This window comes from Hibiscus syriacus, unplaced genomic scaffold (assembly GCF_006381635.1).
Source record: "Hibiscus syriacus cultivar Baekdansim isolate YM2019G1 unplaced genomic scaffold, ASM638163v2 tig00113096_pilon, whole genome shotgun sequence".
Taxonomy (NCBI): domain Eukaryota; kingdom Viridiplantae; phylum Streptophyta; class Magnoliopsida; order Malvales; family Malvaceae; genus Hibiscus; species Hibiscus syriacus.
The window spans coordinates 545,706-562,979 of NW_024063440.1; the positions used below are offsets into that span (position 1 = coordinate 545,706).

Genomic DNA, 17,274 nt, shown 5'->3' on the forward strand with positions numbered 1-17,274 from the left:
ATAATGTGCATAATAGAATGTGCCGAAATTAGGAAGTGTGAGGTTCTGATAAGGGTATATTCTTGCCCCAGTTTTGGTGTGAAACTATTTTACAAGAAATATGAAACATGATTTCAGTAAACATTTTTTTTTCATATATTTCTGTTTTTTTAATTAGTTTTTAGTGATGTAAGAAGATAAAAACAAAGGGAGCTTGCATTGCATGATATTGATGGCATAAGGTGATGTTGATTAGTATTTTAATGAGTAGGTGCACATTCTGAGTTAAGTAGAGCAATGGGGTTTACCTTTTGGATTCTAGAGAATTATCTGTAACCCCTCCAAATGGCAAGCTTTGGGGCGCTCTTGATTTTTTATTTTTTTAATTGCGTCTTAAATTGACTTGAAACTCTCGGGAGATCAAGGGGGTAAGGCAATGACTAAGCAACAACCCCCTTTGCCCAAATTTTGAGGTTTTGTATGACCAAAAATATTCTTTGGTTGACAATTACATTATTGTCCTCAAAAAGGTTGACTTTGTCTTGTAATGAACATTGAAAAGAAAAAAAAAAGATTCTATTTTGTTTCAAAATCAGAATTTTGGAGATGGTTAAAAACAAGTGGATCATCTCAACGGATTTGTTAATTTTGATATACTTGCTTAACCATTTCAGAGTATTAAAATTAAAATTTAATGGATTAAGTTTTTTAAGATTTAAATAAATTGAAATAAGTTTGTTTATATAATTATTTAAAAGAATCATTTTTAAATGTTTAATCAACTTATGATATGAGCAAAATTTGGTTGAACCCAGCAGGGATAAGGTATTTTGCCGACTCTGACAAGCTTTTTCAATTTCTTATTGGTTTAATATTGCTCTATTAAAACCACAAGTTGTGGAAGGGGCAGGTAAGACATTGCAGTGAAAGTCAAAAGCAAGCATAAGTAGGCTGAATTAAGACAAACACAAGAAAACACTGTGGGATGGTTATCTAGATTTCTCATACAAATCTCAAACATATAAATCCCCTTTGTCCATTGACAATCAACCAAGTCGATGCCTTGTAAAATCTTTTGTTCTCTAAATCCCTGCTTATTGCCAATGGAAATACAGTTCCAACAACAGCAGCAGCCGCAGAGATCAAATAGCAAAGGAGGCAAACTCAAGGGAAGACATAAAAGCAACAATAAAGTTAACAAGTTTGTTGGTGTAAGACAAAGACCTTCTGGTAAATGGGTAGCTGAGATCAAAGACACAACAAAGAAGATCAGGATGTGGCTCGGCACCTTCGACACTGCTGAAGAAGCCGCTAGAGCTTACGATGAAGCCGCTTGCCTTCTACGCGGCTCCGATACTCGCACCAACTTTGTTACTAAGGTGTCGTTTGATTCTCCTCTTGCGTCTCGGATCCGGAATCTTCTTAACAGCAAAAAGGAAAGTAAGGAAATAAATGTTTTAGTCTCAGCTCCCACCCCAAGTTTTAGCCCCAGCAGTAGTATTACCACTACTAGTGGCGGTAGTTCTTCTAATTGCGATGGAGGCTTCAGTAATGAGAATTATTCTCCTATCGAAATCGTTCAAGATACTCAGCTCTTCGATGATGCATACAAACCTGACATGAGTAACTGCACAAGGGAATTCAAGTCTGCATTTTCTGAACCAGACTTTTCTTATACCAATGAATCAGGGTTTGATAGGTTTCTTTATACACAAGAAATCATGAATTTGCCCAAGAATGTTGTTTTGTCCGAGGAAACAGGTTCCGAGTTGACAGAATTCGAGAGGATGAAAGTCGAAAGGCAAATCTCAGCTTCACTTTATGCTATGAATGGACTGCAAGAGTGTATTGAAACTCTCCATGATCCTGCTGAAGCCTTGTGGGATCTTCCACCATTATGCTCTCTGTTTTCTTGAATTCTTGAAAATGATCTTCATTTTGATCTTTCCTTCCATTTCTTCTTGTTAAATCAAGAGAGTATAAGATTTAGGTTTAAATGCATGTTGTTGTAGGTTACAGAGACAAAAATAACAGGCAGAGATTAGAGATGATCTCCATTTTGTAAAATGTCAACTATTCCTTTGGAAAGTCTCATCCATCTCTCAATACAAAAATGTCCAAGCAATCATGCTGATTTAATTACGACTTCGTATCATTCATTTTTTTATGCCAAATGGGGTTAAGATATTTCAATCATGCTTATCAACCAGTGTATATCATAAATCATGCTATGCCCACTTCACTAAATCTGGTATAAAAATTCAGTGCCACCATAATGTGATGATCGGACGGTTTGTACAAGGTCCGGGAATGAGTTTACAGTCATATGGCTGACAGGCTATATTGGTCACGATTTGAGCTTCATGGAGGCAAGTCACAGCCTGCAATTCAAACTGAGGATGGGATTTTGGAGTTAGCTCACACCCTATGGGATTACAGCCCGGAGAATCGAGAATTTTCTGATAGTTGGGTGACTAATGATAACCTTGTTTTCATGTTTACTAAAATACATGCTTAGAAAAAAAAACCTTTATCGCAGTTTTGAGCTCTATTTTTCACTGTTGCAACTTGAATTATGGTCAAGCTGTTCATGTAGATGATAAGGATGTACCAAAGAGACCCAGACTGGCAAGGGAGGGTCATCAAGACATCAACTATTAAGATAGATGAAGATAAGGTTCTAGTTATAGTGTCATCTATTCTCTTTACAGAAATCATTGATGAGTTCCAATGGGACCTACTCACCAACCTAACACAATTTTGATTTTTGTATTCTAGATATTTTGTGGATGTTCATCTGCATGTTATATTTAGACACTTCAAGTTTATAAGAAAATCGATTGATTTCGTTGTTACTCGAGTCCGGGATGAGGTTAGGTGCGAGTATGTTTAATTTTACCGTGTCTTTTTCTTCATGGTTTTGGACTATACCCTGTATGAATGTCTGAGAATGTTTTGGAAATGAGTTCTTTAAGGAAAATGAATCAGTATTGTAAATTAACTTGATCGAATCATCGAACACCATGTTACGTCACAAGGTAGAAGCTTTTTATTCGACGTTGAGAGGTTACTATCTCAAGGTGCAGAGCCAGTAAAAACATGGAAAGACAAATTCAATAAATGAAGTACAGGGACTAGCTTACAACAGTAAAAATATAGCTGACGAAATGAAATGAGATTGAGGTACATCATTTGATGAAATATGGATCTAGTAATCTTCTGGTTCTTCTTCATCTTCACCACCTTCTGCCCCGACTTCCTCATAGTCTTTCTCGAGCGCAGCTAGATCTTTACGGGCTTCGGAGAATTCACCTTCCTTCATTCCTTCACCTACATACCTGTGAACAAACGCTCTCTTGGCATACATGAGATCAAACTTGTGGTCGATTCGGGAGAAAACCTCGGCCACGGCTGTGTTGTTGCTGATCATGCACACCGCACGTTGTACCTGAGCAAGATCACCTCACGGTACCACTGTGGGTGGCTGATAGTTGATACCACACTTGAAACCAGTAGGACACCTGAAAAAGAGATACACCAGAACCATTTAGAAGGCAAAATTCATGTTTTCCCCTTCAAACTGAATTGCAAGTGATGTCTACTAACCAGTCTACAAACTGAATCGTCCGCTTAGTTTTGATGGTGGCAACAGCAGCATTGACATCCTTCGGTACGACGTCTCCACGGTACATTAAACAGCACGCCATGTACTTGCCATGCCTTGGATCACATTTAGCCATCATGCTTGAGGGTTCAAAAACAGCACTTGTAATCTCAGGAACCGATAGCTGCTCATGGTAAGCCTTTGCAGCTGAGATTACAGGTGCATATGATGAGAGCATGAAATGAATACGAGGATACGGCACAAGGTTAGTCTGAAACTCTGTAACGTCCACGTTATGGCACCATCAAACCTCAATGAAGTGGTTAAAGAAGATATGATTTGCGATATCAAGGAGTTCAAGTTCGTATACGTCGGCCTTTCAATGTCTAAGGATCTCCTACATATATCATATATAGCTTCATTGTCAAGAAGCACTGCAACATCTGTGTGTTCAAGGAGAGAATGAGTCGAGAGCACGTTACTGTAAGGCTCAACGACAGCAGTTGAAATCTGTACGGTTCGGCATAATGATTCAAGCATAGGGAAAAACCAGGGCACTAGATTATCTCAAACAATTCCTTAAAGTATTCAGGGAATTACTTGAGGAGAAGGGTAGACGGTGAAGCCAAGTTTCGACTTCTTTCCGTAATCGACTGATAAGCGCTCCAAAAGCAATGAACCAAAACCAGAACCAGTTCCACCACCAACAGCATTAAACACCAAGAACCCTTGCAGACCAGTACAGTTATCAGCCAATTTTCTTATCGGCCGAGGCAGAAGTCCACAATCTCCCTACCAACTGCAGCAAACATCATCAACGACAAAGAAACTTAACGGAGCGAACAGATCTAATAAAATTGTCATCTAGGAATTGCAGAACAGATGGATGTACCTGTCTAATGTCCTCTAGCAAAGTTGTTAGCAGCATCTTCCTTGCCAGAAATAAGTTGCTCTGGATGACAGAGTTGTCTATAAGTCCCAGCTCAAACTTCATTAATGACAGTGGGTTCTAGATCGACAAATATAGCTCTCGGCACATGCTTCCCGGACCCGGTCTCGCTAAAGAAGGTATTGAAAGCATCATGGCAAACACCTACGGTGGTGTCACTGCAATCAAACACCAGAGATGCATTGAGAATCACTTTAAATGATATACCTTTACTTCAATTCATACCAAATATCCCATTGACATAATCATACCAAATATCATAAGGATGATGATGATGATGACATGAAAGATGCAAAACATACATATACATGAACTCACCTAGGCATCATGCCATTAGGTTGAATTCCATGTTCAAGGAAGTAAAGCTCCCAACAGGAATTCCTATATGAATGCTAATCACTTCTCTCATCTTCTTTTTTCTTTCAAAACAACCTTTCTATTTCTTCAACCTTTTTCTGTCTTATGAAGGAAGAATAATGGAAGAGAACGAAATGGGGTATTAAAGAATCTCGAAGAAGTATATTTAATTGAAAAAAAAGACATGAAATTATTGACGAGTTAGTTGGGGTCCCTCCATTTGTAGCCAACTGTGAACCAGTTTGGCTCCCTTGTCTCTTCTCTCATGCTCCAACTCTTTGGAATTGGACACCATTTTTATTTATTTCCTTTTCTTTTTCATGTTTATTAATAAAATATCTTCATATATATATATATATATATATATATATATATAAGCCTTGTATTATTTAATTTGGCTCATACACCTTTATAAACAGTGAAGGACAGAGAGATGATTCTTCAGCTTCTTGCAATTAAAATATTTGCATGGATATAATAATAACAATTGAGGGTAGTTGAACTTATTATCTTTTAGTTTACATATAAAACTATATTTTTTTTAGAATTAAAACTAAATTTTCAAGGGTTAATTTTGTTCATATAGTAATTTAAATAAATAATTTTATCTTAAATTTTAAATTATATAATAGTTTTAATTCTAAACTTATTTAATTATAGTAATTTAGTTTTTGTATCGGCGTTAAACGTTATAATACCAACATGATAGTTCACAATATTAGTGTGACAATTCACCTATGAATGATGCGTGATAAAGAATTTAATTGGTTTTTTAATCTTTAAGGAAAAAATAAGAATTTAAAAAAATTTAAATTTTTAAAAATATATAAAAATTTTAAATTTTAAAAAATATTAAAACGAAAAACTATTAAAAAAATTTAAAAAATTGGAGTATAAGTTAAATTTATTTTTAAAAATATTATACATTATAAAATTATATATTATAAATTATTAAAAAAAATATTTATAAAATATTGATATGAACAGTATAACGCATAAAGTTAATGGTAAATGGCGTAGCATTCAAAAGTTAAAAATATAAAGGTTTAATGTAAAAATAAGTGTCTAAATTATATCAAAGTTAATTTTAAGTATCTAAAGAATTTTTCCTAAAAATAAGTGTCTAATGTTTCCGACATTATACTTTTAGGTGTTTACCATTAAATTTGGACTTAAGTGACACGTGTCAGATTTATAAAAAAAAATTAAAAATTATGTAAAAATTATAAAAAAATTAACATGTACCACTCAAAGCTAAATTTAACGGTGTTAACGGTTTAAATACTTAAAAATATAGGGTAAATATATAAATAGTCCTTGAATTTTTAGGGCATTTGTATTTTGGTCACCCGACTTTTAAAACTTGCAATACAACCATTGAACTTTTAATCATTTTCAGTAAGGTCCCTGTAGTACTCACCCATTAGGTTTTGTTAATGTGACACTTATCTGCCGTTAACCCCTTTCTCCTTCTTCTTCTTCTTCTCTTCCTCCTCATCCACCTTCTTCTTCTTCGTCTTTATGGAGGAAGGACGACGACGAGGAGCCATGACTGACTGGTTTTGTTCAGAACGGTGTGAATACTTCAACGATGGTGGCAGTGTGGCGAACGGATAGCCTTATCGACCTGAAATAGATCGAAATAGAAAAGGGGATTTGAGGTTTTCTGACAAGATTCGAGACCTTCTCCATAGCGAATGTAGATGAGTCTCAATGAGTGGCTAGTGAGGTTTTGGTTGGAATGGGATGGCTCCTAATGGTACCGACTGTGACGATCATCGATGATTGGTGTTTGAACGGGTTTCTCGCAATTTGGGACAAATGGTGGATGGTGAGTATGAATCGAGGGTCGGTGTGTAGTCGGGAGGCAACGTCGGTAACGATGGTGATGGTGGTGTGACTCACCGCTAACTGGAGATGGGGTGATCAAAGGTGGGGTGAATGGGAGGAGAAGAAGAAAACAAAGAAGAAGACAGGGGGAGAGGGGTTAACGACAGTTAAGTGTCATGTCAGCAAATAGTTACGGTGACCGAAAGTTAAATGATAAAAATGCAAGCGCCTTAAATGTTCGAAGACTATGTATATGCGTTACCAAAAAATATATAATGTTGAAAACGTTAAACACTTATTTTAACTAAATATTTTTAGTTACTTAAAGTTAATTTATGTACAATTTGTACTGATTTTACGTTAAGCCAAAAATAAACTCGACACTGCTTCCTTTAGTCACGAGAGTTTCTGTTGTGAGACGGTTAAAATATGGCTAAAAAATGATGTGACTGATTAAATATGTGACTGATTAAAAGCGCTACTGAAAATGTTATATGTTTTCACCGGAAATACTAATTGTGTTAGTAATAATGGTAATAACAAGGAATATTATCGTTGTATGTAAAACGCGTAAAAAAATAAACTTTAACATAACCGATTAGTTACTGGAAATATTATCAACCATAATAACATAACAGGTAACACTTATTTAATGTAATAGGTAGCACCTGTTTAAAGCTGATGGGGTAGAAATCTAACGATAACAAAATATGTTTATTACTTAATTTGTTATCAATATTATCAACATATTAAGTAGCGCCTAAAATATTATCAAAGTTTAAGCTGGCGGGGCTTTAGATATTCGACGATAACAAAATATTTAATTACTTATTTTGTTTCTAATATTATCAACATATTAGGTAGCGCTTAAAATGTTACCAAAGTTTAAGCTGATGGGGCATTCGAAATCACACAACAACAAAATAAGTTAATTTCTTATTTTATTATAAATAAATATTAACATATTAGGTTGCACTCAATAATGTTATTTTGAATAAAGAATTAGGTTGCAATATGAAATATTAAAGTTGTGTTTAATGATATCGGTAGGATTAAATATATTACGTATCTTTAGATGTCAATTATTTTTAAAATAAACATCGATACTACTATGATCTGATGGTCGATACTTTAGCAAATATCAATATCATCTATGATTTTCCACATTTTATCATTTTAGAAACTTGTTAATTTGAAGAAAAAATTAAAATGTTAAGATTGAAAATAACTTATTTACAACAACAACAACAAAACCCCCATATGTAATGGGGTAAGGGGGAGGTAGGGTAGTAGGCTGCCTCTAACGCCAGGTTGAGAGCAGCTTCCGTGGAAGACCTCCGGCAGTCAGAAACTTAAAGATAGAGATAAAATGCAATGCATGTATAAATAAATAAATACATAGTTGAACATTCTACATATGCAGTCTTTATATGCGTATGTAATGAGAAGTACGAATTCAAGAAAATTATTAATACCCGGCATCGATACTTTAGAATTTTAGAACTTTAATGTTTGTTATCGTTATGGAGACTTTAACATTTGAAAAAATTGATGAATGTTAAAATATCGATAATTGATATCTAATGTATCGATATTTTTGAAAAAATTGATGAATTCCACCCCTCACATCAACTACAAGTATTAATACTTTCAAATTTCAAAAAAAATATTTCAAATGGTTAAGTTGTATATATTTTACCGTTTACATTATTATTAACCTTTAAACAAATCGATAGTTAGTTTAACATTATAGGTATCACTTATTTAACGTAATAGGTAGCGCCTATTTAATATTTAGGTAACACCTATTTTATTTTACCGTTTACATTATTAGTAACCTTTAAATAAACCGGTAGATATTTTAACGTAATATGCAGCGCCTATTTTATTTTACCGTTTATATTATTAGAAACATTCAAACAAACTGGTAGGTAGTTTAATATAATATGTAGCGTCTATTTTATTTTAATCGGTTAAGTTTTAAATATAAATATCAATACATACAATATATGTATAGATACTTTTTTAGGATAATAGTTGGACATAGCTTACTGTCGAAACAATATCCATACTTTTAGAGTAAGTATAAATACAAAAGCTATACAATTTATGTTTCAAAATTTTTAATAGTTTTTCATATTTTTCACCTACAACATTAATTTAATAATTTCATTCAAACAAAAAATTTATTTGATTATTTAGATCTTTTATAAAATATTATTTTGAATTTAAATTTAACAATTTTAACTAAAAATAATAATAAATATGTAATATCTATGTTTATTATTTTTAATTTAATAATAATATATACTATAACATAAAAATAAGTCATTAAACGCTTATAATTACTAAATTAATATATTAAAAATCATTCAAAATATAACCCTAAATTAATATTTTTCACAATGAAATAAATATAAATACTTATATATATATATATATCAGTATTTATTGATAAATAAAATTTACCGATTCCCAAAATTTTAATAGATTATTATGTTTTCTACCTACAATGAATGGCAAAACTTCCACGATAATGCTTTGGGAAAACTTTATTTCGCAAAATAATGTTGTAATGAGATTATTTCCCCAAATGGGGCATTTTACACATGAAACATGATCTCTCGGTATCTTTACCAGATTTCTCGGCGTTCTTCAGGTTTGCGAGGGATATGTCGGCGTCTTCAACATAATTTGCATGCAAAATGGATCTCTAGGCATCTTTAACACAATTTGCATGGAGGCATGGAGGTCTAGGCGCCTTTAACACAAGTCATGGAGGTCTAGGCATCTTTAACACAAGTCATGGAGGTCTCGGCGTCTTCAAATTCAAACTTGGAGGGCTCGACATCTTCAACACAATTTCCATGCTCGTTAGATCTCTCAGTGTCTTCCATTGGTTTGGCAGCCATATATTTTGGAACAAAACGAGGAAACCAAAGGAATATAATGGGTTTTAACAATGAGAATATGGTTAATGATTTTAGTGCAGCTTGGTCCCATAAAACAACACAAAACAAAGTAAAAGTAAAAGCTTGCATGTGATAATGAGCAATAATCCATCGAAAACATAGCACAAAATAGCATAAAACAAAGCAAAAGCAAAATAAATCATACATTTTAGAAAAGTTAATCAATAATGGGAAATAATGTAGAGAAAATTTTGCATGGGTTCGAGCTGGAAATCACTACATGCATGTGAAGTAATAATAGTTTCGTAATAATGGACCAAAGATGATTTATAAATAGAGGATAGTGGGAGGAGGGAAGTGTGAGTTCGGGGAGAAGTTAGAAAGAAAAGAAGAAAAGCTTGCATGTTCGAGAGTTCTTGCGGGGAAAAAAGGAGAAAAAAGTTTGAATAAAGGAAGAAATAAATCAAATATGTAGTAAGTTTTATGTAATTTTTATAATGCTTACATTATGTACATTTTAAATAGAAATTAATTAGATAAATGTTTTTTGATTTTAGAGAATGAACTATATTTTTTATTTTGTTAATGAGTAGGTTTAGTGGTTGGTGGTTATTAATTATCCATTAATATCCCGGTAGGTTGGTGTTACAGGTTATTAATTATCCATAATTATGAATGTAATTTATTCTGAATATTTTTATTTTAATGTGTAGAGAAAATGAGCAATAAATTTTTCACGATTGTCCATTACAATGGACATATGATGGAAAATGAGGTCGGGGTTATTTTTCAGTCTGAAGCACCTATAAATATGATGTTTAAAAGGGACATCACATTTGTAGAGATGAAGGCGATGATAAAAAGAAAAATTCGTGCTAAAGTTGATAGTTTAAGGTACAGATTTATGGTATGTCCCAATCTGGTCAGGTATCCTGCAGTACCAGTTGAAGAAGATGATGATATTATAACTATGGTTGAATTACATGACTCAACAAATATTCCAATTATTGAGTTATTTGTTGAGTTGTGTAATATATCTAATGTGCCTGGGTCATCGAAAAATGTGGTTGGAACTTTATCTCAAATGGGTTTCGAGAAACATTTTGATAACCCAACATATAGGTCGATGAACAGCTTTGTGGCGATGTTGGAAAGTGCAAATGAAGTTGGTGGAACATCTGGAGGCGCACAATATGACGCTAAAAATCGATGGTAAGAAATACTTGAAGATTACAGTGAAGATGAAGAAACTAAATAACCTCATTTGGTTGAGGATGACGTCATGTTCGATGGTGATGAAGCTGATATCAATATTGGTGAATATCTGACACCGTATCAACCTACCCCTCACATTTAGAAGATTGATTATGAAGCAATGAGGACACCTGAATTTCCGGAGATGCCACATTTAACTGTAGGATACGTAATTGAATCGTCCGATAACTCTGGTGAATTTTCAGTTTGGAAGCAATATAAAGGAAAAAAAGCTACACTAGCAATTAAAGAGTATTGCATAAGAGGCCACGTAGATTGCAAGGTTGTAGAGTCCAACCAGAAAACTTTGTACGCGAAATGTGTTAAATATGGGCCTGTGTGTAACTGGCTGATCAGAGTGTCCAAAATATAGAGGCAAGATGCTTGGGTCATCAAAAGGTACAATGGTCCACACACATGTTTGCAAAACTCTATCGAACAAGGCCACCGACTATTGGACTACGATGTAATTTGTCAATATATGAAGGTTTTTGTTGAACAAAATCCAAGGATCCATTGGTCGGTGTTAGCTGTATCTATTCGAGAGAAGTTCAGATACAATGTAAAATACAAACTCGTATGGCATGCAAAAAATAAGATAATGAGGTTGATATATGGTGATTGGGATACATCATACAATGAGTTACCTGATTTGTTACGAGCTATGAAACAATTCATACCTGGAACCATCGTGAAGTCTCAGACCATGCCTGCATACAACCGAGAAAGTCAACTTGTTCTAGGGAAGAGAATGTTTCATACTCTTTTGGTCATTCAAGTCATGCATAAAAGGTTTTCCATTTTGAAAACGTATGGTCCAAGTAAATGGTACATGGTTATACGATCAATACAGACATATATTATTGATATCAGTTGCGCAGGATGGTCAATGAAATATATTCCCAATTGCATTTGTCATCGTTGAATGAGAGATGATAAAGGCTTGAGACTTCTTTCTGACTAATCTACGTAAGTATGTTGTCCGAGAAGAAGGAGTTTCCTTGATATCTGATCGAGGAACATTCCTTTTGGCAGCAATTGAACGACCGAGTAGTCGTTGGACACCTCCACACGTGTATCTCGCATATTGTATCCGTCATATTGGTAAGAATTGTATTGAGAAGTTTCATAACGGTCGTATTCGTAGGGAGATAATCAGCATGGGTTTTATTTTCAACATTTGTACCCATTTATGTGTTTGTTTATAAATTGACTTTAACATAATATCTATTTTAAAACAGGATATGAACTACGCCAACCAAATTTCAACAAGAGATTGGAGGATTTAAAGGCCATAGATGAGCGTGTTTGGAACTGGGTGTCGAAAATCGAACGAGAGAAGTGGTCGCAAGCATACGATGGTGGTCGGAGATACGGACACATGACTACAAACCTTGTTGAGGCCATTAATTCAGTACTAAAAGGTACACGTCATCTCTCAATAATGAGTGTGGTGAAAGAGACATACTTTAGGTTAGCTAAAGTTTGGTTTGATAAAGGGAAAGAGATTGAGTGTCTGATAAATCGAGGTAAAATATGGGCTCTAACGGTGGTAGAAGCAATGAAAGCAAATGAGCGTATGGCAACCTCAATGTTTGTTCATGACTTCGATCGAATTGGACATACTTTTATTGTCATCGCATGCATACGTCGCAATGAAGAAGCAGATCGAGAATCATTTACTATTAATTTACGAAAAAGATGGTGTGATTGTGGTCACTTTCAGGCGTGGAGATATCTGTGTGCTCATGCAGTCGCAACATGTATGCATACTGGAATCAATTCATACACTTATGTTGATGAGTGCTTTCACCTACAAAGGATATTAAATATATACATCCATGAGTTTAGACTGATACCAAATGAATCTTATTGGGAGAATCGAGATCATGATGAATGGTTGCCAAATCCACAACTTCGTAGAAGTCCGACAGGTCGACCGGAATCTACTAGTATTCATACCAGTATGTATATCCATATTAGAGAGAAAGGCCAACCGAAAAGATGTGGATTATGTAGAGGTGAAGGTCATTCAAAAAAAATGTCCAAACCTTCCACGGTACATGCCTCAGCAATAATCTTATTATTTTATAAATTTGTTAAATAATTTTTATAATTTTTTAGATTATATTTGATTCAATTACTCAAGTATATATACATATTTATTACTAAACGATTCGAACTGAAATGGTAAAATTTAATGATTTAATAATAATGATTTAATCATTATTAAATTTTAACTTTAATGATTTGATACTAATTATTAGTTAACTTACATGATTTAATTATAATGAGTAGTTAACTTTAATGATTTGATACTAATTATTAGTTAACTTTAATGATTTAATAATAATAATTTTACTTTAATGATTTAACTTTACTGATTTAATAATTATGAATTAACTTTAATGATTTAATAATAATAATTTAACTTTAATTATTTAATAATAATGATTTAATAGGCAAATCAACCGATAATACTGATTGGAATGTTCAATTACTTCAATTTGATACAAATAATTTGAATAATGATTACAACTCTTGACGGCGTCGGGGTGTTGTTGAGTAATAATGTCGAGGTGCATGTCGGTTTCGTTGTGGTCGTTGCACTTGTTCAGGACTTTGTTCATCATAACCAACATGCTCATTCATCAGGGCATAGGTTATGGTGTTGTAAATATATGCCCACCACCAATATGCTCTCCCATCTGAGGAGTGTAGGGCGTAACACCAGAATCACCAACCACTTGATTAAATGATCTTGTGTGATCAAAAGATTCTGGTGGGATATTATACATTGCCTCTTGTTCTGCTCCACGGTTAGAAGAACTGCCACTCCCACTCCCAGTCCTTATTGGTTTCTCGGGTTAACCAAAATTTTTTGTATACTCTATAAATTGTCATCTTTCTTTGTTCGTGGTCAAGAACGGCTTTCCATGTTCTAAAAAAAATTCAAGTAATACGAACTGTGTAAGTCAAAGTCATCCGCTTGTATGGGAGTGAGCGTTGGCAAGTATGAACCCCTGTTGTTCCAATGATTGATATGGTTGGCATGCCTCACCGACCAATCCTCACTAACCCTACCCCGCCCATCTAATCGATAGAGAGCGTCATGATTTTCTGGAATGACTGTAATAGGTTGGTGGAAGCCGAACTGCCTCAACACTCTATCGGCAAAATGGAACTCCACAAATGCATTTGATGTTAATCTTAAACCTAAACTCTTTCACGTTATTATACGCCAACCCCGTTCTTTCTATTTTATGCCTTCATCTGTATACCAATCAAAATAAAATTCTGTAATTATTTATCATTTACAAAATATTATTTATTTAATTTAAGATAAAATATTTTAAATCAATAAAATTACCTTCCGGCAAGAGGAAAGTCAACTGCAGTTTGACTAATCGATGTTAACCATGGAATTCTGTACCACGCCCACGATTGTAATAACATCATGCATCCACCGATTTCATTCGTATACACATCATTTATAAGTAATGACTCCTTGCACATCTCGCGATACAAGAACGCCAATATTGCCGATCCCCAGTTATACTGACGGGTCATAAAAAAGTTCTCCAAAAACGGAAGATATTGTATATGGACAAGATTACTGGATTTATCCGGCATCAAGATTATGTTGATCAACCGTAATATATATGCTCGAGTTGCATATATAATGTATTGCTCACTACAATGAGGATCGAGCTTAAACTCATTTGCCAACCAGGATAATCTCAATAATGACCCTTTTGCTATATCTTTGTCTGGTACCTTCCCAAGGTAACGCTCACATATTGCAAACACGTCAAGATCAATATTTCCCACCATTGTCATTCCATTTGTAGGAACCCTGAGTTGTAAAGCCACATCCTCCAAAGTGATCGTACATTCACCACATGGAAGATGAAAAGTATGCGTTTCTTTTCTCCACCGTTAAATTAATGCACTTATCAAACCGGGGACCAAACGAAATTCTCTTACAAAAGCAATATCATAAAAACCAACTATTTTCAAATTATCAACAATACGTTGATCTGGCATCTCACAGTTGATAAGTCGAGGACGAAGGACTCGTTGTTCGTCATCCTACAATTTGTTAATCAATATAATTAGAATTAATTCACCGTTCTCAAATAAAAAAAATAAGTCGATCATATTATCAGTTCTCCCAAATGACTCGAAATGTGTCGACCATCTAGCCTCAAAAGAACATTTTCTTCTACCATGTTTCAACAAATCTAGACAAAAAATTTAAATATTACACTAAAATATTACATTGTTTTATTCAAATAATCAATTGCATGTTATATACTTTAATAAAAAAAATAAACATCAAATATAAAACGATCCCTAATTACTATTTGGTTCTTAACATTTTCAAACTTTGTAATTTAATCCCTAAATTTATAAATTCTTTCAAATTGAACCAATTAAGCATACTAATACTAAATTCCATCATAGTATACCAACTTTTAATAATTTACTCTTATTCCTTAAATTTCTCAAATTTTACAAAACGGTCCCTAAAACTTTACAATGTTCCAAAATGGTCCAAAGCTTATTTCAAATTATGTAACAACATATAAATCATTATTTCAGTGTGTAACAACATATAATCACAAAATTAATAAACTTATGAAACTAAAATTATGAGATTAATATGAAACACTAAACCTTTAAAACAAGAATAAAATGAGATCTAGGGCTTGAGTTTAAATTACCTCAATTTTTCGACAAAGATGATGGTTAAGCTCTGTGATCTCTTTGCTTCTATTGATCGATATCTCCCTCTCACTGCTTCTGTAATTGAAAGCTCACAATGAATTGCCTAAAGCCCCGAGCACTCTTATAAACACATTCAGAACCCATCCCGTGCATGTATTATTGGACCTATATGTGAAGAAGACGCCGAGATTTCCATATCCCATGAAGAAGACGAATCCTTACCCTAATACGAAGAAGACGCCGATAAATCCTTACCCTAATACGAAGAAGTCATTGATAAATCCTCTAATAAATCAAACAATTGCATGCATGATACAGACGTACAAGCCCCCCATATGCATACGAGCTTTCTCTGCTCACCCAGAAACATGCAACAACATCTCCGTGCTCACCCCGTGATTTCCCACGTCCAGTCCCACACGCACAGCTCCCACATTACTGAAGACGCCGAGAGTTCCTATAATGAATTCAACACCACTGAAGACGCCAAGAGTTCCTATAATGAATTCAACACCACTGAAGACGTCGGGAGATCACATGTCGGCTGTAGCAAACACCCCATTTAGAGAAATAATCGACTGAGTTGATTATTTTAGGAATTGAACATTCCAAACAGCATTATCTCTACAATTTTGCTTACAATGAACATGTCAACATTTTCAGTAGCACTTTACAAATTTATTAAGAGAAAATAACCTCAGTGACCGAAAATGTCTTATAATATACGATTTTAACCAATTTTTTTTGGATTTTCCAAAATGACCAACAAAATCGCAACGCGAACTCTAACTTCGCAACTCAGTTTCCAAATTCACGTTGCGATAGTCGAAATTTGCAATTCCAAATTCGCGTTGCGATAGTCGAAATTCGCGTTGCGATTTTCCATTTCGCGTTGCGATAGTCGAAATTCGCGTTGCGATTTTCCATTTCGCGTTGCGATAGTCGAAATTTGCGTTGCGATTTCCATTTCGCGTTGCGATAGTTGAAATTCGCATTGCGATTTTCCATTTCGCGTTGCGATAGTTTCCGCGCGGACGTGTCGGAGACACGTATTACCACGACCACGACCACGACCACGACCACGACCACGACCACGACCACGACCCGACCCGAGACGAGACGACGGCGACGGCGGCGCGCGTGAGTCCCTATTATTCTCTTTCACTCAACAAGGAAGTGGGAAATCCAAGCCTTAAATACTCATTCTTAATAGTGTTTCCAATACTATATGGGATTGAGCATTGTAAGTTGCATGCATTGACTATAAATGCAAGAGCAAGACTTTTATCTTGAATGAATGAACATCGGCAATGGAAGGTCGATGATTATTGGTTAATAAATCTTCGGAGGGTAGAGGAATTAGTTACTGCATGAGGCACTTTGCACTTGGAAAAAAGGTAGAAAATAACCGAAAACCAAGTTGTGAAGATCCTTTTGTAAATATTTGTATGCATGAGGGGAACATATGAGTAGAATTATGAATAAAGCATACCGGTAAAGTAAACTTACTTTCTCTCCAAATTATCTACAATCTTGTTTTCTTGAGTGCAATCATTCTCTAGATCAATCACTTCAATCTCTTTACAGTTATTTGCAAGCCTATTACCTCCAGCAGAACCATTGGAATTATTCATTGACAAGTCTATACCAATCGTTGC

General features: G+C 34.4%; 1 protein-coding gene and 1 pseudogene across 1 annotated transcript; one reads left to right on the forward strand and one right to left on the reverse strand.

Moving 5' to 3' along the window:
* Positions 1–801: 801 nt before the first annotated feature.
* LOC120185325 (ethylene-responsive transcription factor ERN1-like) lies at positions 802–2,084 on the forward strand. Its single transcript, XM_039189574.1, has one exon. It carries the CDS (start codon positions 1,038–1,040, stop codon positions 1,893–1,895), a length of 858 nt encoding a protein of 285 aa, XP_039045505.1. The 5' UTR covers positions 802–1,037; the 3' UTR covers positions 1,896–2,084.
* A 1,087-nt stretch (positions 2,085–3,171) lies between these two features.
* Positions 3,172–4,941, reverse strand: LOC120185324 (annotated as a pseudogene).
* Between the last annotated feature and the right edge of the window lie 12,333 nt (positions 4,942–17,274).

Coding starts and splice junctions, on each gene's coding strand:
- LOC120185325 (XM_039189574.1), top strand. CDS start 1,038: ATGCCTTGTAAAATCTTTTGTTCTCTAAATCCCTGCTTATTGCCAATG.